We start from the raw sequence: 23,182 nt of genomic DNA, 5'->3' as shown, positions 1-23,182 counted from the left end.
AAGACTAGAGGGAGGGTGTTGGAGGGAAGCTTATTTCCTGGGCACAGAGTCATTCCGAAGATATCATGAGCAGCAAATTAAACAATCCTTCAGCAAGAATTTTGACAAGGAAATTTCATTAGGGATTTAAATCTCTATGGAAGCTCAAGTTGCTGCATTAAGATATGAAAATGTGCAAATATTGTTCCTTAGAATAATGTTTGCCGCAGGTCATTGAGTTTCAGTCAATGAAATTTAGAGTGATAAATGTCCTGTTGAAAATAACTAGAGGAAGGAAGGTTCTAGGGGAGGGCGGAAAGAGCCGTGCAGTTGGGAGCTCAGGCCCTGAAGTTATTTGGAGTGGAAGTTAGACTCCAGTATTAACTAGCTGTGTGACCTTGAGCAAGTTTACTTAGCGTCCCTGAGGTCTAACTTCCTCATCCATAAAATGTGAGCAAGTGCCAGTGTACTCCCCACTAGACTGCGACTGTGGAGTTTAATGAGACTATCCAGGTGAAGCCTTTGGCACAGCGCTTGGCACGTGTAACACCTAAACACACGTGAATAACGAGTATAATGATGGATAAGGGGAGTGAGCTCACATTTATCTGGTATTGACTCTTTGTCAGTCTCTATGATAAATGCCCACAGGTATTGCTATCATTGCGCTGATGAAAACCTGAGGCTTGGGAGCCAGATAAATCTGCCAGGGTCACAAAGAGGTAACTGTTACATCTAATTCATCCCCAAAAGTATATAGCCACACTTTTTTCTCCCTCACTACTCTGTGGGGGTCTCACAGCCTAAATCCTGTTTGCACACCTTGGCATTAACAGAATCTGACAGATTAAATGGTCTTTGGTTGATGCTCAGATACTGTTGAAATAAATTAATGATTACATAAATAAATGAGAACATGAATGAATGGAAGACAGTGCTATTTCCCATTTAAAACTGTATCTCAGGGACTCATCCATGGGCTCTTAATGCTTCTCTTGTTTTTCTATTTTAAGAAATTCTGACACATTTTGACCCACATCATGATATCCCATTTTACAGAAAGCAGGAGAAAAAGGAAAACAATTCCATATAATTCCACAACCCAAATAATAAAAGTCCTCTTTGAGCATTTTAGTATATTTTTTTCTACCTTTGGGCTAAAGGATGTTCCTTTTGTAATTTTTTATTAAAATAATTTTCTATCTTGTGGTTTCACTTTATAGAAATAGTTCACATAGTTATAATTTTAATAGCAATTTTAATAGAACAAGACAGATTGATTACTTGAAATGTTTTCATGTTTTCACCATTATAAATATTGCTGCACTAAATGTTTTTACGCATACAGGACCTAAGTTTTCAGGGATAGTAACTGATCATGGAATCATCTGTTTCTCCGAGGAACAAGCTGTCATTGTGGTGGGCCTCATCCCCAACTTCTGCACTGAGGGACTATGATATCCAACTGGATGACAAAATTGGATTAGATTGTCTAAAGAAAGATTATTATTTTTTTTTTTTACCGACTTTGTACCATAGGCAAGGCCTTGCCCATTATCCTGTACTTGATAGATACCCCACAGTCATATATGAAAAGAAAAAGCAATGAAGAACACAAAGAAGAAAGGGAAAGAAGGAAAGGGCAAAAGAGAAGAGAAGGATACAGAAGCAAAGGGAGAAAAACAAAGAGGGAAACTAGATCAGGAGAAATGAAAACAAGAAAGAAAAAGAAAAAAGAGAGAGGAATAAAGGAAAAAAAATCAGCAAGCCCATTCTTCTACATAAGTGTCCTAATATTCCAAATATATGTCTCTAAACACAACCATGAATAGCCTTTCAGACACCAGCTTAGCAAGTGGCCAACATCAAAAGATAAATAAAATACACGACATTCCAGTAACACCATCCCTCTGGGTAATTCCTAAAGAACAGTGCCTAACATTTCAGAGAACAGAGATATCCATGGCCGGGCTGGTTGATAGCTTTCGACAACCTTCACTTTTCTCAAGGAAAGCTAAATTTGCAAAGAAAATAGTAGTTAATTACTGGACGGTAGGTTGCCTCGCCAAGATGAAACAGAATTAAATTAAATTAAACAAACCCTTTTTATTTTTAAAGAACTTTGCATTTACTTGAGGAAATGCAGCTAGAAATTCAGGGGGAAAATGAAAATATGCATTTTGAAAAGATGTTGAAAAATGACTAGACATGTTCATTATGCAGCAAAATACACTCTCACAGGCAGGGCAACCTCTGTCTGTAGTCAATACAAAATACTTTGCTAAAGCCTGTGTTACCTATATATGATATTCAGAAAACCACAACTTTGCCTTTACGATTTGGAAATACCTGTCATTATCTTCTCTAAACTAAATTGCTGACTCAATAAGAATCCCTTTTCTTTAGTGGTGATTCAATTGTAGCAGCTATCACAAGAGCAGAAAAATAGTTACAGAAAAAGTAAAAATTTTACTTTTAATCAGAATTGGGCATTTCAGTATAAAAAGTTTCTTTTTGCTCCATATACAAACAGAAACTTGACTGGCAATATTTTTTTAGTTGCAAATCGTCTTCTATCATGAATAGAGAAAAAATAATTTGTCCTTAAGACAGTAATTGCTGATAGGCAAACAGTGTTGCTAAAAATGGAGTTTTTGAAGTTTGTTTGACAACTTCTTATTCAATTTTATATGCATATGTTTTCTTACTTCAGTAAGGTAAATGTTTTAACGGTTTGATATTATCACAAATTACCAACCAAAGTGCAAGAACCGTTATGATACACAACATAACATTTCCATAACATTTTTTTGAGTAAATAATAAGCTCTTTTCTTTTTCAATTTCCTGTTTTTTGGAAGGGGGTAGCGGGTGGCAAGGGGCCCAAGAGCTAATGGGGAAGGAGTTGCTGGGAGTTCCCGGCAGAGATTAGAGATGGACTCTAGAGGCCGGGCCCCATCTCCGGAGAAAACCTGGACTGACTTAGTTCTGAGCATGCTTTGAACATTAACATCTGTCATCAGCTTCTGTCCTTGGCAGCTTTCAGAGACACACAACTGAAATACAGCTTTCAGCTGAGTTACCAACCATTGCTCGGAGTAAGGGCTGCCTATACATTGTGTTAGAGAGAAGAAAAATGGTTGACCTACTTGGATCCGATAAGATGGAATCAGTTTTCGGCAGAAATTGATCACAACGGACTCCTTGGTAGCCTTCTTTGCACCTGAGAAAAGGGGATAAATGACAAACATACGCATGTGGTTGTGAAAGATTCATTTCAAGATTTCAACAAGTAAAATAGCCACCAATTACATAAATGTGAGAACAGCACATTCTTGCTTTTGTATCATTTGATTCAGTCTGTTTCTGCCATGGACAGGCAGATTCTTGATTCTATTTCTGTGTTAAGAAAAAAAAAGCATAGCTTTGCTTTTATAGTTTTATATGAAATACCTAAGGAGCAAATGGAATAGTATTTTAAGATGCCTCACAGCAATCTGAATAGTGGTTATCCTCAAATTGTAATTCTAGACGCAGGTGTACTTTTCTTTGTGTAACACTCTGGTCTCTAAGAGGAAATCAGAAACATCATATTGCAAGTGCCATTTTTCTACTAAACATCATTTTGTAATATAATTCATCAGTTACAGATTTTGGCTACTGCTTATTTCATTTCCTTCTGTTTTATCAGTTTATTCATTTGCTGATTGTACTTTTTTTTTTTCTTTTTACTTCTTAGCTATTCTTTATTGAGTGTCACCTGACCACTTTGCCAGAAATAACAGCATTTATCTGTCAAGGTCTGAAGGCATCTCCAAACTCCCATTTTTCTCTCCCCATTTTTCTCTTTTATATTCACCAAACACATGCAAAGTGCCTACTTTCTGTCAGGCATTGTGCAAGGCAACTACCTTGAGGCAGGCACGATTTGGAGGTGGGGAATTTGCTTGGAAGCACCGGCAATGGGGCATATCGCCTCAGCCCTGCCGGTCCTCTGCTGGTCGCCAGAGCCCCTCGCTCAGTCAGGGCTGCTTGGCCACCTCAGACAACAGTGGCTCATCAGCTGGCAGTTCAGGGAACAAATCCAGCTGAGGCCCCAGACGCCTACCTCTGCACAGTCTCATTAAGCAGGGAGGTGGCATTGACTGGTCTGGTTGAAGCTTAATCTGTCATGGCTTGAGTTAAGCAAGGAGGCATCCATTGTTGCTTATGGGATGAATCTGTCCTACTTACAGAGGAGGAAATTGTGCTGCTGGCATAAAAAAATCAGATTTAAGAAACGATCCTCTGGTTGTTAGAAATCTATGAAATCGACAAAAGAATTCAAAGAGACCATTTCATCAGAGACAGGAACTGTGAATTTTTTCCTTAGAATACACTTTGTTTTCTGAGTATAATAAACTATTAGATAAGGTCTATTGCAACTGGAGCAGCGACATGGAAAGACATCTAGGTAATTTTTCTACCTTTCATTGTGAGCCAAATTGGAATTGAGATAATTGGGCAGGCTCTCTTCAGCACCTTTTTTAAGCCTGGCACTCTGGAGTGTTTTTGGCATTTTTCCTTGTAGACTGAGAACAAAGACCTCTGATATATGGATATTCCAGATACCAAACAGACTATTGAAAGACTTTTTTTAAAGCAGACACATACTTTCATAGCCTTTAAAAAATTCATTTATTGCACTTGAAATAAAGCAGACATATCACAGGTCCTATAACAGTAAGAAGTCAGAAAATACTTAGTACTGAAGTACATCTGTGATGAAAAAAATAAATTCCTGTTTCCTGAAAGCTGCCCTAATGTTATCAGCTTGCCCTTATTCAGAATTACCTGTACCATAGTGCTATAATGTTCATTTCCCACAATGATGAGTTATGTCCTGAGTAGGTACTGTTGTATGCATTCACTTTTTGAAGATTTTATTTCCAACATATGTGGGAGATTTTAAGCATGCTTTACTCGTATCTTTATTTCATATAAGAATAGTATCCTAAGGAGATAGTGGCTTTTAAGAGAAGTACTCTATTGGTATTGTTTTGCTTTTTAAGGGTTCTTCCTTACTTAAAATACATTATTCTATTTGTGTGTGGGAAAGAAAATAAGAAAAGATGTTTGAAATTTTTCCCAGTCTTAAACTGATCTTCCATGACTATGAGCCCACCCTGAGGTGTGCAGGACTCATGAGTTATCAGGAAACTTGCACAGTGAGCACCCTTACCCTGCCTTCATACCTGTGTGCTGGAGATGATAAAGTGTCATGTGGTAGCAGCCCAGCCTGGCCAGGAAGCCCAGCAGAGGCTGTGTGGCTGGACATGCAGTAAACCCTGATCCTTTGTTAAGGAGGCTCAAGTCATTGCTAATAGATGCTGGGTTTTACGAACAACAAAATAAAATTTCCATTTAAAAATCACAGGTATATCACCGTGATAAATCCAGACTCATTCAAATGTGAAGATGGAATGTTGCTAGCAGGTAATGCCAATGAAGTGGGTTGTATTTACAACAATATAAAAGACAAGAAGCAAAGAAAACAAAAGTCTTAAAAATGCACTTCTGTTGCATAGATTGAGCTTGGCATACCTTCCGATAGTGTGGGAAGCATCTCTTTTGAGAAATATCGTTGCATTGCTTGTTTTGGTTTTGGTTAGTTTTGGTGGGGATTGAGAGTGCTTTGTTTATAATTTTATGTTTCTTTTTGCAAGATAAAAGCATAAGAACAAGAGAAATTCACATAATATTTAATAGAAAGGTCTTTCTGTTTGTTCTTCTTAAAGCACGTCAGAATCAATAACATTAAAAAGTATATGTGTAATCTTTAATGGTGAATATATGTTTTAAAAAAAAACAAACATCATGCATTAACCAGGCTAATATTCTATTATTTTATACTCTGCCTTGCTTTCAAAGCTCTATCCAGTCCATCCACTCTCTGTTCTTTGTGTTTCTTCAGTCCTTAGAAGTTTTATATCACAGAAATCATATTAAAAATCACAGTGTTCCTCAGCTGTTTTACAGGTAAGTTTTGACTCTACAAAGAGGTGGCCTGAGAGCAGGGAGCAAGGTCAGGACAGGAAGCACAACCAAGGTCGACAGATAGTTGTGTAAAGAAAATGAGAAAATTATCATCAACAATGAAATAATCACAAAGCAAACCCAGTATGCAAGAGTGAAGATATTCTACTTTGGAAAAATATTAATCTCAAATGCTATATTTACATGTACCCTGAGTTGTCACTTTGGAAACCAGTAAGTTCTTGATCATGATATTTGTTTTGTTTATTTCCATATTTAAAAAGCAGTAGGGAAGGGCATAGTTGAGGAGACCACATCCAAAGCAGCGAAGGGCAGAGGAGAGGCTGAAAAGCTAACTGTGGTAGGGTAACCCAGAATAAGAGAGATTGGCCCCTGGCTATGGGGGTAGGGTGGGGGTGGGTGGGTAGGGGAGGGCTGGAAACTTTCTGAGCCCAGCAAAGGTCTCTCTTGTGATGAGCCTCAGGGCCAAACCACAAACCAGGGCCCTCCCTTCCGGAGGAGGGGAGTTGCGTAGTTTCAAATGCAGACATCAATATTTCTGCCTCTGATATCCTCATAGCTTTGCCCTCACCCCGTCCTACTTGTCCAGCTGTATCTGAAATAACAAGTATCTCCTTCTATTATTTTTTCCTCTTTTACATTGTGCCTGAGGAAAAGCCCAGTGGCTGGTTTTAGCGAAAAGTTTTAAAAGGCAATCCTTGAGCAAAAGAGAATATGAATGTACTGGCAATGATGAGAAATACAAAATGCATGATCTTTGGTCGAAATTCAATACTTGTTTTGTCTGGTGTGGCAAAGCAGAAGCTGTTGACCTATGACCCAGCCTGGATGTGGGAGGACCCTGAAAAAGAAACTTAAAATGGTCAAGTCAATTGCTGATGTTCCTACAGAAAGCAGCACTTTTTGACCAGCTAAAAGTGATTATTACCTTGGTCACCAGCCCACACTGCTAACTTGAGACCATTTCTACCTCTTCCCAACTCTCATATGCCAGTTACTTTCCGCCCATTTCCTGAGCTACAACTAAGTTAGAGCTAATAATATTAGGAGGAGTAAAAATTGAACTCCCACTCGTGATCAACAGCCTCCCTACACTTGGCAGATCATTCTCCAATTTCTCTCCCTTCCTCTTGTTAGGAAAACAAAATGAAACAAAAACAAAAACAAACAATACAAAAGAGAGTCCATTGAGGGAACTGTGTCATTAATATTTATTCTCTTGCTCCTGATCTATTGGTTTGCTGGTCATTACTCGTTAATGGAAGGTGTTATCATTGCTTCCCTGCCACCTTCACCATGTCCACTCTGTCTTTATTCTTAGAAAGCTGATCATCTACATGGACGGCCCAGTCAACACATGGTCTTTTAGCACCTGTTTTCCTTATTAATAATCATAATGATTAAAGAGGGTTTATATTTATATTCTGGCTTTTCCACTTCATTTTTGTGTGAATGTACTTTAGGCAAATTATTTAATATCTTTGCTTCCCTGTTTCAACTCAAATAAAATGGGAATATACCAAAAAGGAGAAAAACAAGCAAGCACACACAGTTGATATGACACAATTGCTTAAAGATTTTATCTACATGAATGGATTTTATATAATTTATAGAGACAAATATATGAAGGATACATATAGATCCAAATGTTTGCTTCAATCCCTGTATAGTGCCTGCTCTCTGCATACATGCTGTGGAAGGTATACATACTTCCTTCTTGGGACTTTGATTTTAGACATACAGTGTTAACTAGCAGAAATCAATTAGCTTCATGGGGGAAAGGGTGGTGGACAAACTGCATGGTTATTTGCTGACCCAGAGCAACTTTTATTCATAGAAAAAAAGTGGCCGTTACTTTTTTGTGTTACAGGAAAGTAGGCACTTGTTGGTAATATACAAGCCTGTCAATTTTAACGGGCCTCTTAAATGCTGATTTGAAAAAGGAACGATCCTTCAAGGTATTCTTTAAGATCTTTTGCCAATTTTCCTCAGTCCTTGGTTGGGGAAAATGGAAGGATGATCAGGCATTTAAACTTTCCGTCTCAGTGGTAGGTGATCTGGAGCACTGCCCGGCTTTGAATGCAGGCTGCTTACGCTTTCTGTCCCTCCTTTCCTTTGCCTATAAAATAGAGATGATAACAGTAGCTACCTCCTAGCATTATTAAGAATAAATGATGTAAAACCTGTGGTTCATGATAAGCATTCAATAGTTAGTTTTCATTATTCTTTGAATTTGAAATTATCATTCCAGCTTTTCAATTGAGGAACCGGAGATGGAGAAAGGTCAAGTATCTGACTCTAAAACCACACAGCCGGCAGGTATTCGAGCTACGTGCAAACTCAGCTGGGGTTGACATCAAAGTCCTTGTACCTTCTGAAATTCTTCATGGAAACCCAGTGGACACATCAACTGCCATACAGCCGTCCACATTTCCCAAGAATAGGATTTGAAAATAGGCCCCAAATGTCATGACCGGAAACCATGATTTCTTTTAAAAATGAATGACCTAGTTTGTAAGTTATTGTCCAATCTCAAAATGTTCTTAAGCAAACCATATAACAGACATTAGTCACTGATTTAAAGGCATACTTCCTGAGTTTTTTATTAATTTAAAATGTGCTCATTGACTATGGATAGAAGAGCCCTTTAGGAGAATTGCCACCAAAAAATGATAATGACATTTCCTTCTTTTTTTATTGATAAATACAAATTACATATATTTATGGTGTACATTATGTTTTGAAATATGTATAAAATGTGAAATGGCTAAATCAAGCTAATTAACGTATGCATTACCTCACATATTTATTTGTGGTAAGAACACTTAAAATCTACTCTTTTAGCAATTTTTAAGTATGCAATACATTGTTACTAACTATAGTCACCATAGTATGCAATAGATTTCTTGAAATTATTTTTCCTGTACACTACTGGTAGGAATGTCAAGTAGTACAACCATTATGGAAAACAGTATAGAAGATCTTCAAACAATTAAAAATAAAGTACCATATGATGCAGCAATCCCGCTACTGAGCATATATCCAAAGATAATGAAATCGGTACATTGAAGAGATACCTGTACCCCCTGATATAAACAGTGTTTATATCAACACTGTTCACCATAGTAAAGATATGGGATCAACCTAAGAGTTCATCCACAGATGACTAGATAAAGAAAATGTAGATATATCATAATGGAGTACTCTTCAGTCTTTAAAAAATAAGAGAGCCCTAGCATTTGTGACTTCATGAATGAATATGGAGGGCATTGTGTTCAGTGAAATAAGCCAAGCACAGGAAGATAAATATCACATGATCTCACTTATATGTGGAATCTAAACACGTTGACTCCCAGAAGCAGTGAATAAAATGGTGATTACCAGGGGCAGGGGGGTAGGTAGGGACTGAGGAGATATTAGTCAAAGGAAAAAGACATTTATTGATTGCAGACTCTCCTCAATTTAAAAACTAAAACCAAAACCAAAACAAACAAACAAAAAATCAAAGTATGGATTCTCGGCACGGCAACTGAATTGCCTAGTGTCAAGGAAACGGGGAGTGCAGGAGCCTCAGTCTGAATGTAAAGTATTGTGCTGGGTGGGCCAGAAACTTTGCTAGCTGAAGGGCAGGCTCAAAGGTATTAATGGCGTTAGAACATTCCTTCCCCCAGCCACTTGTCACTGAAACTGAGACCCATATTTGACTATGGAGAATATTGTGACATTGATTGAAGTGTAAGCTTTCTTTAGCTGAATTGAGAATTTAATTAAGTGATCTTATTTAAAAAGGAGCACTAATTAAGACAGCAAGATCTTTAAGTTAACCAATTGTTATTACAATTACCTACAGACAACCTTTCCAAAATCTTTTAACTATGAAAGAAAGAATTTAACATTGAATTGTTTTAAAGAGCAGAGTAACAGCTGCTTTTCAATTCATGAAGGTTTTCCAGTGCATTATCAATAGCTTTCAAATATATCACAAACTTCATGTCTGAGACAACCATTGCTTGTGTCATGCCAATATTTCTTGCTAATGGAGTAGTATCTGAAATGTAGTATCCTACTTAAGAAAATGTAGGGATCTGCTTTAAAATTTTCCCTTTAGCAAAGTTTGAGTTCAAAAATACATGAGGGCCAATTCATCGTAAAACTGCTGTGATTTTAGGTGTAAATTTAAAATCATTTGCTCAAATCCAGGAAGTATGTGTTCAGTAACTATTTGAGCCATAAAGAAAGAAAAGGAAAAGAATGAGTCCTAGTCTGAGAAGTTAAAAAAATAATAACAAATGTGTGTTTACTCCACTGCAAGGTCTTCTCAGCCATGCACAGAGTACTGGGGACTTGTGTCCAGCAGCTACCCCTGCACTTCGCTGGTCAATGTTGGTTCCCGGGAGACAGCAGCCTGTTGACATCAAGTCATTTTACTTCCAATTAGGGCACATTCACTCTTGGAGAATCAGTGGCGGAAGAGTTGTCACATCAGTCTGAATAAACATTTTAGCCTTTATAGAGATTTGGACTCATACTTAGTCATGCGCTTCACCTCATCCTCACTACCTCATTAACAAAATTAAAACACCTAACATGGGGCATGAAAGTACTGCACAATTTAGGGTGCATAACAATATTATCTACAGTAGCTATGTAGGGTGAATAACCTATTCTATCTAATTCAGCTTTGATTTTACCACATCTAAAACAAAAATAATCTATTTTTAGTGTAAAAAGGAAATAAAAGGGTAATATGGTGGCCGTTGGAGGAAAGATTTCATAAAATTTTAATATCATATCACAGGTGTGAAATAATAATTGCCCTTATGAATAACAAAAGGATGAGGGGTATGACAATGACAGGTGGAGAGTGGATGGAATTTTGCTTCATATCAATTTGAGAAAATTCCTTGTTACTATTTTCTAGAAGACCCAGGATCTATTATGACCAATTTGAGATTCTAGTTTTCAAGGGAGGTAGCCTGTTATGAGGGAAAACCCATGTTCTTTGGAGGTGGGATACTCTTCAATTCCGCCACTTAAAAGGGTGACAGAGGCCTTTAACTAAATTCTCAGAAGTCTCACCTGCTCATCTCTAAATGGGGTTATTGAGTCTCCATTTAGCACATGCTCTGTGCATGCATGTGAGTGTGCAAGCATGCAGACACACACACACACACACACACACACACTGCCCTTACTCCTAGCATATGCATCTAATAATCATACACTTTAGGCAGATAATTTGGGTTCTTACAGCAAAGTCAGGGGAGAGTCAGGCTCTCTTTTCTACCTGTCTGAGTAATTAAAAGTTGGTATGAAGCCCTTTGATATTTCTCAGCCAATTTTAGACAAGGACTTATTGGCACATCCACCCCCATGTTTCTTCCTTATTATTCTTACTTATGACCTTACCAAGATTGAGAAATTAGCCAATCACAGACCTCTGATGCTTAAGGCCCAACCATTGGAAGATTCCTTCAGTTTTCTCTGCTTGCTCAGGATTAGAAGAGTAATTGACTGACATGTCCAGACAAGAAAAGTAATGACCATGCTTGTCTAATCCCAGTTCAGTAAGAAAAATAAAACTGAGCCACAGTAAGACATACTAAAGTTACTATGTTAGTCAGGTTGGTCTGCCATAACAAAATACCATAGACTGGGTGGTTTAAACAACATATATTTATTTTCTCATATTTCTGGAGACTGGAAGTCCAAGATCAAGGTGCAGCATGGTTGGTTCAGGTGAGGGCCCTCTCACTGAACTGCAGACAGCCAGTTTCTCACTGTGTTCTCACCTGGGGGAGATCTCTCCTTTTCTTTTCTTATAAACCCACAGTTCTGTAGGATTAAATCCCACCCTTATAACCTCATTCAACCTTAATTGCCTCCTAAAGGCCCTATCTTCAAATATAGTCTTATTGGGGGTTAGGGCTTCAACACAGAAATCGGAAGAGACACAATTCAGTTCATAGCAGTTACTAAGCTGGGAAACTGACATCTACCGATTAGCGAAGACCAGAACTTGGATTATCCTATAGGTAGGATTGCCAGATAAAATACAGCACACCCAGTCAAATTTGAATTTCAGATAAACAACAATTCTTCTGTAAGTTGTCGTACGTGCAATAGTTGAGACGTGCTTACACTAAAAATGCATTTGTTGTTTATCTAAAACCCAAATTTAACTGTCCTGTATTTTATTTGCTAAATCTGGCAATCTTCCCTGTGTGGAAGTAAAAGAAACTGAATAGTCAGGGAAGTAAGAACTAGCAACAGAAACACCTAAATTAAAGTTTAATATACAATATTTTTGTTATATCCCATTCTAATACATTTAGCAATCTCTTGTTTTAAAAATAAGGAACTTGGGGCATGTGACACTTGCCTCCATAAGCCATGCAAGGGGTGTAATGTGCTCACACAGTCAGGGAGGATAGAATATGAATTTCAACACCGACTTCTTAAATGGCCAAATCACTGAAAGGCTACTTCAAGAATGTGGCGATGGTCCAATAAAGTAATGTTGTTTGTAATGTTGGGTGCGGGTTTCAGACTTGACTGTGTGTCTCCAGCTTAGACTCTGCATAGCACCCTGAATAGACCATGAGAGCCTGCTGGCCAGCAGCCCAAGTGAGATGGACCCGCCTTATTCTTCCTGCTTCATTCTGCATCTCGCCTCATTCAGGATAATTTTAATACTGAGGCACTCACATGCTATTGAATTCAAAAAGCGGTGAACACAGATGTGTAACAGAGAGCAATGATAACCCCAAATCAAAGACAAAACATAGGAGACTCATGCTGAGGGTGGTTATGTCCTGTCTGGAATGCTCTGTTCTCAGAAGGAGACAGTGAGAGAGGATGCTATCCACAAGAGATCAAAGAGGTCAGCCTTCTCTGCCGGGGTTGTGTGGGTGACTTCCCTGAAGCAAAACAGTACACAGCTTGAACAGGAAGAGTGAAAAGAAAATAAATCTGGGAGATAAATCTTATTTAAAAGGCATCCTAATGATTGGCATTATAAAGGAGAGAGGGAGCTCATTAGCAAACTAACTGATAAAACCACTCACAGCATGCTTCAAAAAGAAGTGGTAATAATTATTGTCTCTCTAAGAAAGGGGGCAAAGTATCCACAGGATGTCACTCAGGAATCCGTTTTCAGACATCACAGAGCAAGCTGCAAAAAGTCCCACAGCTTTCTGATTTAATTAAGTGAACAAGGCAAAAAAAGACCTTTACAGTTCACATGCCTGGATCATAGAAGGTTCTACATGAAACATGATTTCTTTAAAAGGTATTTTAGAAACCCCTAGAGTTGCCAAACCTTCATTCAACAGCATAATTTCTCCTGTTTCTCCCAGGATATTGTACAATCAACTAACAGGGTGCAGCATTTTTGCCGGCTAAAGGAAGTGGGCAGCTTTGATCAGAATTCACAATGATGTATCTCCCTTGTGTGATAAATGATTTACTGCTGAGGATAAGTGGATATAATCTTTCATTATGTATGACATTCATCAGCAACAAGGAAGCTTTGGACTGAATAGAACGTAATTTCATATTAAAAGCCTCATGCAACTCAGACTGAGATAAAAGTGAGGTCTGGACTTAAAAAAAAAATAGCATTGTGTTGTAGGTTTAAATGGATGCTCAGTCAAATATAATAGTTACTCTAACTTTGAAAATATGTCCTGGGGAAACCAGGGAATTATGTGACTGGAGTAACTTCAATTTTACACAAAGAGCCCCATTTCTTAACCATACTATTCTACTTACTTAAGTGTGTCATTAAGACCAACTTTGGAAACTGAGAATAATGACAGAGCCAGGGAGGAGACAGAAGAGGTGGGGTGTAGGGTAAATGACTTAAATTCCCATTATCAGTAGAAAGTCAATGCTCCATATCTAAAGTAGAAAAAAAAAATCAAGAAATAGAGGCTTAAAATATTTAGAGATAGGAAATTAACAACCAGGAAAATCTCAAATGAAAATGGTTTCATAAGCTTGCCTGGGTGAGTGGGGGGATTAGAGTTGGGGGCTTTGGAGCAAAAGGACAGGTCCATGGCCGGTGGCTTTTCATTTTAAGCACATTTGTATTTTTGTATTTTTTTAATTAAAAATGCATTTAATGATTCAACATAAAGTGCAGCAAATAGTTTTTAAAAATGATTCCAATTCTTTGCTTTGGTGACCATGACCCAGTTGTAATATCTCATCTTCATTTGATTTTCCATAACAAGAATCTCCTAATATTACCATGTATTCTAGACACAAAAAATATATAACATTCAAATTAAACCAGATGCAAGTATAGATTTTGGCCCAAATATAAATATTTCCTGATATCATAGAATTGCAGAGATAGAAGAAAACACAAAAACATCTGTTCCAATCACTTCATTTCGTGGAGGGGGAAATTATAAAACAAAGATGGGGAGACCTGCCTAAGACATCAAAGGGCATGATGGGCTGAACAAGGATTAGGCCTTCGCAGGTTCCATTTCTAAATCTAGCGCTCTTTCTGCTATTTCCCACTTCCTCTTAAAAACAAAGACTTATTCCTAAATCCACATGCCATCCTTGATGCCAATTTTTTCTGAATCTTTCCAATGACAGCATATGTTCTTTTGGAGAGCAGTCAATGAATCAATTGGCTAGAGTTCTGGTAACACGTCCTCTCCTTTTCTTCTTCTTTTTTTTTTCTGGTAAAAAGGCAAGGTCAAAAAGAGGTGGTGTTATCAAAGCCACTAGCTTGTGCAAGGTTGGATAATGAAACATATTATCTAAACCTGAATGTCATATGGAAACGGAGCATGAGTAAGGATGGGTAAGCTAGAGAAGGCATGTTAAGGGATATTCTTTCCAACAGTGATATGGATACAATTGCTGACTTTGATTAAAATAAAGCAAAATACAACCTGGCACGAGTAAGTTGACAAAAATGAAGTAGATATCCATGGACAGTAAATTCAAAATACAATTCAGAGAAATATTATTTAACTAGAGTGTTTGACAAGTTGAAATGAAAACCCAGAAGGTAAGCAGTGATTTGAAACCAATAAATCCACTATGATAATTTTCTGCTAACATTAAAAAAAGAGAGAGACTCAGTTAATCAAGTGATGGATGATTTATATGATATTCATATATGTGGTGTTCTACGTAGGAATAAATTGACCAGAAAGTGCTATCAGAAAGTACTTCCACATCTTGTAGAGCAACAGATGAAGAGAGAACCAACCTCTTTGAAGACCCACTCTTTGCAAAACCCAAGTGCTGAGAGCTGTAGAAAGCTTAGACAAAGTAACCCTCACGACACGGATGAAAAAGATGTTGTTACCACTATTTTACAGATTCAGAGATTGAAGTTGAAAGAGATTAACCTCTGTGTCCCAGGGGCCACAGGAAAGCATGTGTCAAAACTTGGATTTGACTTCAAAGTTAAACCAACACTGGAGACTATGTTTATTTTTCTATCTCTTGTTGCACTTAATTGTTCAGATAGTGTTATGTATATTTTTCAAGTGCCCCATTTCATTATTAATGCTTTTGATTCATATGCTAATTCAAGATTAAATATACTGAGGAAGCAAGAGTTGCTATACCTGGAAACAGAAACCTCTTTAAGTATCTGAAATGAAGAAAATTAATAAAGACAATTGATTGCATAAGTGAAGAACGGGTAAGAAGCTAAACAGGGCATGATAAGGTAACACAGGGATTGGTAACAGCATGAAACCACTCCCAGCCTGAGGCTGAAAGGAGAAAAGGGAGAAGTCTGCCTCAAGGAAATGAGGGTAAAGCCAGTGGGTCTAACAGACAGAAGCTGGAACCTTAGATGGACCCAGGTGCTGTTGGAAGTGAACCAACCAAGTAACAGAGAAAATAGAAAGCAGAGAAAGCCTCCAGATTTAGAGCTTCCTATTGGCCAACTCTCCTCAGAAGCCATTGGTCCAGAAAGCCTAGGAGATGTGGCTTTCTGAGATAGAGAACAGGGAGAAGGGCTAGGCTATGGGTCTGAGAGCAAGCAGGTAACCAATCAGCAGGAGTGGTCATATACTCTGCATAGCACACAGGAAGGTATATATTTATATCTATATAACATAAACACCCATGCATGTTTTTCTAACATCAGCGGTGAACCTCTTTCCTTACAATCATTGTAGATAATAGAGATATTGATAAACTTATCAAAACTATACTAGGAAACCTCTTCATCAGCCTTCATTAGGGATCTTCACTATTTCTTCCAGCCCCCACCCACTTCCACCACAAACACTCTCACCTTCACAGAACTGCACATGCACAGGTATAGCTCACACTCACACCTTGCTCACGGCACACTGGGGAGAGTGATTTATCCCTCTGAGCACTCATTTCCTCCTTTGCCAACGGGCTCACGGCCCTGGTCTGGTACACAAAGGAGAGCTGTGCCTATTCATTACTTAAAAGTTCATAAACTCTTTCGAAGATAAAAAGCTCTAGTTTTCCCCTTCTTTGTCTTAGCTTTAAATTGAAAAATAAATGCTGCATTATATAAAAGTTTCTGGGGGATTTGTTATCAGACCTCTATCTAAAAAAAGTCACACTACATTTACAACTTTAATGACCTAGTCTAAAACTTCCTAAGGCTACAACATAATTAGTCGATTTTATAATTAGTACTTTAGAAAAAAAAATCATTTGTCAAAAGTAAATAAGAAGTGACTGGGGCTCTTGGAAATAATTTACTTCATTTGCTATAGAAAAGGGAGAAGTCGTATTTATCACATACCTGCAATTTTCCAGATTCCGTGCTAGACCCTTTACATAATTACTTATATATCCCACCCAGCACTGTTAGGTCAGCATTGTTTTATTTGTTATTTTAAAGATGAAAAATGGACATTTGCAATGATTTGATCAATTCACAAAGCTAGTAAGGTTTGATGCTGTGATTTGTGTCCAGGGCTTTTTGACTATGAGTTTTGATTGCCACGTCCTGAAAAACTTTTAAATTATTTTTATTTTGCCCACAGATGTCAACTTGTATACTAGAAATTTTAGTGTCAATACTAACACCTACTTTGAACAAGAAGTAGACATCGAACATAGAAGAAATAATCAGAATCATGAAGATGATCATCCTGTTCTTGGTATAATATATAGAAACTATGTCTAGACTAGAAGGTTTACTTGTAGATGTCACCCTTAAATAGGCACATTGGAAATGAATCATTCAGAAGAATATATTGGTGAATTGCAGAACTGGAGACAGTCTCCTTTGAGGGGAAGAGGGTTTGGTGTTTGTTATTCCATAGCTGATAGCTGTCTTGGGACACTGGGATTCGTCTTGTTCTGTGAGGCCTTGACATACAGAAGGACCTACAGGAGAGTGGGAGTAGCAGGGACAGAGAGATTAGCTCACTGTACAGAAAGACTTTTCAACAGAATCATCACATCTGCACTCGAATGTTTATAGCAGCACAATTCACAATTGCAAAGATGTAGAAACAACCCAAGTGCCCATGAATCTATGAGTGGATTAATAAAATGTGGTATATGTATACCATGGAGTTCTATTCAGCTATAAGAAACAAAGGTGATCTAGCACCTCTTGTATTATCCTGGATAGAGCCGGAACCCATTCTACTAAGGGAAGTATTCCAAGAATGGAAAAACAAGCATCACATGTACTGACCATCAAATTGGTTTCACTGATCAACACCTAAGTGCACATATAGGAATAACATTCACTGGGCTTCAGGCAGATGTGGGTGGGAGAGGGGATGGGTGTGTCCATACATAATGAGTGTGATGCACACTGTCTTGGGGATGGACATGCTTGAAGCTCTGACTCGGGGTGGGGATGGGAGGGGCAAGGGCAATATACATAACCTAAACATTTGTACCCCATAATATGCTGAAATAAAAAAAAAAGAAAGAAATGGAATGGTTTTTGGCACTGGGGGTGTTATAGCAGAGGCCTGAGAACCACCGGGTTGAGAGACCCTGTGTACTCACATTACTCAAAACCTATTGTGGCTGGAGATTATGTAAAAACTTTCTCTAATGTGTGGTTCGATATGTTTTCTACAAACCAATGAACCTTGAGGAGACCACTAAAAAAGCAGATGATGCCAAAAGTATTGTTTGCTACATAGTATTCTATCTTTAGAAGCCATAATCATGGTTCAGTATGAAATGACTTCCAGGTTTACAAAGGATATTTTAAATTTTATAATTTAGGTAAGTTTCCAAATAGAAGTATTATTAAGCATACATATTATATATATATACACACACACACCCCCCTATATATGCACACACATATACATATGTATGTACAGATACTTTCACAGGAATCTAATTGTTTTACACCCCCTCCCCACACATACACATACACACACATCCAAACATATCTCCAAATGGTAATCTGTTAAGGCAGGTGGGGACCTCAGAGAGAGAGAGAGATGTCACTTGTAGCCTTCTCCACAAAAGCATTAGCACTGAGACTCAATGCACACATTTCTAGATAACTGGTTGCCTGTAGAGGTCCTATAAAAAAAGGTGTAGACATGGAGGATCCACAATGTTCTGCTGATAAAAACTAAAATTCAAGTCAGCTGCAGTTACACCTGACAAACTAACATTTCTTTGTCCAAATCCAAATGAAGCCCTGATTCATTTCAGGAGAGGCACTTATAATAATTGAGGAAAGGTGTTAGGAAGAAATCATAGGCCCTAGAGACCCTCGACACTCTGTATCTATTCCAAGTCTAATAAAATCAGCGGAAGCAAATTAAGGTAGAAACTGATTACTACTGATTGCAAAGGTCTTTATATGTAATTTAAAGGATCCATAAAGAACAACTGATGGACTGGTCTTTAAAACAAATTATCTTGTAACAGGAAATTCAAATACTTTGATCACTAGAATATAGAGGCTAAAATTATACAATATTAAAACAAATAATTTTAAAAACTACTTTATTGAGGAAAATTGTTTCTATTTAATCAGTGAAAAGAAATTTATTACTATGGAATTGCATATTTTTAAATTAGAACTGGTTTTCTACTAGTTCTTTTATGGGTTAATATGGAATGAATATGAAATGAAATACTCTACAAATTATTCACAAAGAAACCAAATGTTAGAGTGGCAATAATCGAAGTAGAGAAAAAAGTACAATACCTTGAAGAATGCAGAGTTGCACTGAAATTAAGTTTCAACTTTTTTGTTTTCTATATAGTTATTCTGCCATTACTCAGGTTTTCGTATTATTAATATTTCTACAGAATTGCATATATATCAAAGCAATCCTAAGTTCACTTTATGTGTTTATTATGGACTGAATGGTTGTGTTCTCTCAAAATTCATATGTTGAAAATCTAATTTCATTATAATGGTATTTGGAGGTGGGGCCTTTGGAAAGCAATTAGGCTATGAGGTAGGGCCCTCACAAATGGGATTTGTGTCCTTGTAAGAAGAGACCAGGGAGCTAGCCAGCTCTCTTTCTGCCATGTGAGGATACAAGGAAAAGTTGGCAGTCTGCAACTTGGAAAAGGGCCCTCACCAAACCCAACCATGCTGGAACCCTGATATTGAACCTCCAGCCTCCAGAATTATGAGAAATAAATTCTGTTGTTTATAAACCACCAGGTTTATGGTATCTCGTGATATAGCAATATGAACTAACACAGTGTGTTTACATCTTAACCTTCCAGGGTATCTCCTTCAAGGTAAAAAGATTGGACACAATTCTTAAAAATAATAATAAAAATAATATTTATTGAACATTCACAATATCGATGGAACTAAGACATGCATTGTATGTGTGCGTTTGTGTGTGTATAGAATCCTATTTTTCAGCCCTATATTTCCATTTTATTAAAAAAAACCCCAGATGATCAAAACATTTAAATATGTATATGAAAATGACAGCTAGAAATCACAAGATAAAATGCACCATTCCAGAAGGAAGTAAATGAAATTCTCTGTCACTATAGGGCTCAAGCAGAGGAGGGATGACGACTTGCCAGGACGCCACCGAAAGGTGTCAAGATTCGTACCCAGGCCTTTTAAACTCCTAAGTCTGTCTTCTTTTTGCTGAACCTGACTCAAAAAATTTAGCCTTCCTATTTAAAAACTAAATAATGATGATGATGGTGGGTGGAGATGAAAAATGAGCTTCTCCAGTCTATTTATTATTTATAAAATAAAAGTTAAGCATTTGTAGTAAAAGGGCTAAATTTTATTTTTCATTTTAATACCAAGAATACGTAGCTGGAAATATTATAAAACATAGTTAATGTATTTTTAATAATCAAGACATGTGAACTTCTCTCTGTGTCATGGCAGTGAGCCACTGATTGGTTTGGTAAGGAAACATCATGCAAATATACTTAAGAACTAGTAATTAAATAAGAACTATATACATTAGTGATGGAAAAAAGAAAAAAACTATCCTCTGATATGCCACAATGTTCTTTCTGTTAGACTATTAGCAATAGGCATCATTTTCTATTTAGGTTTTGCAATTTTCTTATCTTATGTGAAAACCTGATCTTTTAATTAGGGTATGATCCTTTCCATATCCAGGGAGAATCAAAAGTAATCGCAGTTAAACTGAAAAGGGTAAAGCACATCTTTAAGATACATATTTGATATAAATCAGAAGCAGAAAAAATTGTTCCTGGTTTTTAGGAATAATAAATGCAGAGGAAAATGACAAAGAAGCATGAGGTGTGGGTAGCTCCACAACATGCTTTCCTTTGTCCCTGAAACAGAGCTGCCTCTGCAGCTGCTCACAGCGGGCAGCTTGGTGTGGGAAGCAAAGTTCACTTTGTCAGAGGAGCAGCCATCCACATTTTTAGGAAGAATGATGAGAGTTGAAATGACTACTGTTTTTCAGAGGCCAGAATCAAGAGGCAGAATAATAAACAAATCTAAACCATGGCAAATTTTAGTGTAGCCATATAGAGTTCCATAACTGAGCATGGTGGAAACTCAGGCTTAACACTAGACAATCTCAAAGTATAATTTAATTTTTTCACAAAGAAGTCCATAGTGGTCCCTAATCCTATACTAACCCTTCATAAAAAACACTAGACCCCAAGTATGGACGCAATAAATTCTCTGTATTTGAATTATTTGGGATATCTTCAGCATTTTCCATATCCAGTACAGTGGGAAGACAGTTTGGTTTCTATAAGTAAGTTTCCTCATTGGAGAGAAATCCTCACTGTCTGGAGTGTTGTCCCCTTGAATGACTTTAACATCCTTTCAGCTGCTCAGGTAAAAGCTTCAACAGCATCCACACCTCCTCTGTTTCTCTCACAGCCCTTATTCTAACAGCAGGAAAGGCAAGTTCAAGGTGTTACGTTGAACTACAATGGGGATCTGATCGCTTCTCACCAATGCCACTGCTACAGCTCTTGTCCAGATTATTGAAACAGCGCCTTTCTTGGTCTCCATGTTTCTATTCGGAATCCTTAATGTCTACACTCAACACAAAGGTCAAATAATCCTTTGAAAACATATGTCAATTTATTCCACTCCTCAGAGCAAGTCCCCGAGTCACTGAAAATGAAAGACTCCTTATGATAGCCTCTTAAGGGTCTCACCCTGGCCTCCTGTTACCCTCTGACCTATCTCTTAGATTCGTCCTCCACCTCCAAATTGCAGCCACTGTGGCACCCTTGAAGTTTCTCATGTTCCACCTGCCCAGGAAGCTCTTCCTCCAGGAGTCCTCATGACTAACACCGTCATGTCCTCAGGACTGTGCTCTGCAAGTACCTTCTCCAAGAGCGCTGACCTGACCAGCATCTTTAACTTTGCTACCTGACTCCCACTCCCAGAACCCAGGCTCTCTGCTTCCTCCACCATGTTTCTTTACTGACCAGAAGCAACTGCACCTCCTCAGAACTGGGTATGGGACACAGACTATTTGCACCCAGCGCAGATTTACCAATTCAGAAATTCTGGGGGTGGAGAGTAGCAATCTGTTGCTAACAAGCCCTGGGGGTATTTCTGATGCATCCTAAGGTTTGAGATTCACTGTCCTATAGTACATATTACTTGATGGGAAAATGTTAGGAGCTTTCCCTTTCATGTCAGAAAGAAATCAAGGATACCTGTTTTCAACACTTCGATTAGACAGTTTACTGGTGGTTTTAGCTTGCAAAATAATGACAGACAACGATTTGTTATTTTTCAATATTACATAGTCTTTATAAAACTCTTAAAGTTAATAAATTTCACTAATATTGCTTGATAGAACATAATACAAAAAAATCCTTGTTTTCCTCTATCCCAAGATCAAATATTTGGAAAAAATATTTTTTAAAAAATCATTCAAAATGGCAGCCCAAATTATAAACTACCATGAAATGAACCTAGCCAATGGCACATAAGATTTTTTGGGGGGAAAAATTATAAAATATCAAGTATCTAAAAAAAATTTATATTATATAAATGCAGAAATATAGAGATATATCATTTTCCAGAAAGGAAAGAACAACATTGTAAAATGTCATTTCTCAAAGATTTATCTACAAATTAAATGCAATTTCACCATGCGTGTGTGTGTGTGTGTGTGTGTGTGTGTGTATGTGTGTGAATGATCCAAAAGACTACATAGAATACTAATGTGTGAAAGCAGTATGTAAATAAATAAAACTTAAAAGACATACACAATGGGAGTCCAAGGGGATTTACCCCACAAAATGTAAAGGCTGGTAGTAAACACAGTGCAAAATTTGTCATGTGATAAACAGACCAACGTAGAGAATAGAGAAAACAGAAATAGGCATACACAGGTATTAGTGTAATACTTACGTAGCATTAGAAGTCAGAGGGTAGAGGAAGAACATACACAAAGGATGGTAGGACCACTGATCACACGTATGGAATAAAGAATTAAATGATGGGCCCATTGTACACATAAACATACACACTGAGATAAATCCACATATATTACATACTTAAATGTGAAAAACGAAACTTAAAAAAATTACAAGAAAACATAGGAGGAAGCTGTCTTTGTGAATTTAGCCTAAAGAATAATTTATTGACTAAGACACAGAAGAAAAAATCATAATTAAAAATCAATCTATTTGACTTCTTAATACAAAAACAAAAGCAAACATTTCTCCACAATTAAAAGTCGTAAGAACAAAATTTAAAAAGA

General features: G+C 37.4%; 1 protein-coding gene across 5 annotated transcripts in view; it reads right to left on the bottom strand.

Annotated features, from left to right (window-relative positions):
• Positions 1-23,182, bottom strand: part of NRG3 (neuregulin 3) — a 1,030,680-nt gene that overhangs the window by 247,607 nt on the left and 759,891 nt on the right. For all 5 annotated transcript variants that reach the window (XM_069460365.1, XM_069460367.1, XM_069460368.1 and 2 more), the window contains exon 3: positions 3,128-3,201. In XM_069460365.1, the coding sequence (XP_069316466.1) occupies positions 3,128-3,201 (74 nt within the window). The remainder of the gene's footprint in view (positions 1-3,127; positions 3,202-23,182) is intronic.

Source organism: Eulemur rufifrons, chromosome 28, assembly GCF_041146395.1.
Source record: "Eulemur rufifrons isolate Redbay chromosome 28, OSU_ERuf_1, whole genome shotgun sequence".
Lineage (NCBI taxonomy): Eukaryota > Metazoa > Chordata > Mammalia > Primates > Lemuridae > Eulemur > Eulemur rufifrons.
The sequence above is the reverse complement of the archived record's forward strand: the minus strand, read 5'-3'. Positions and strand labels throughout refer to the sequence as shown.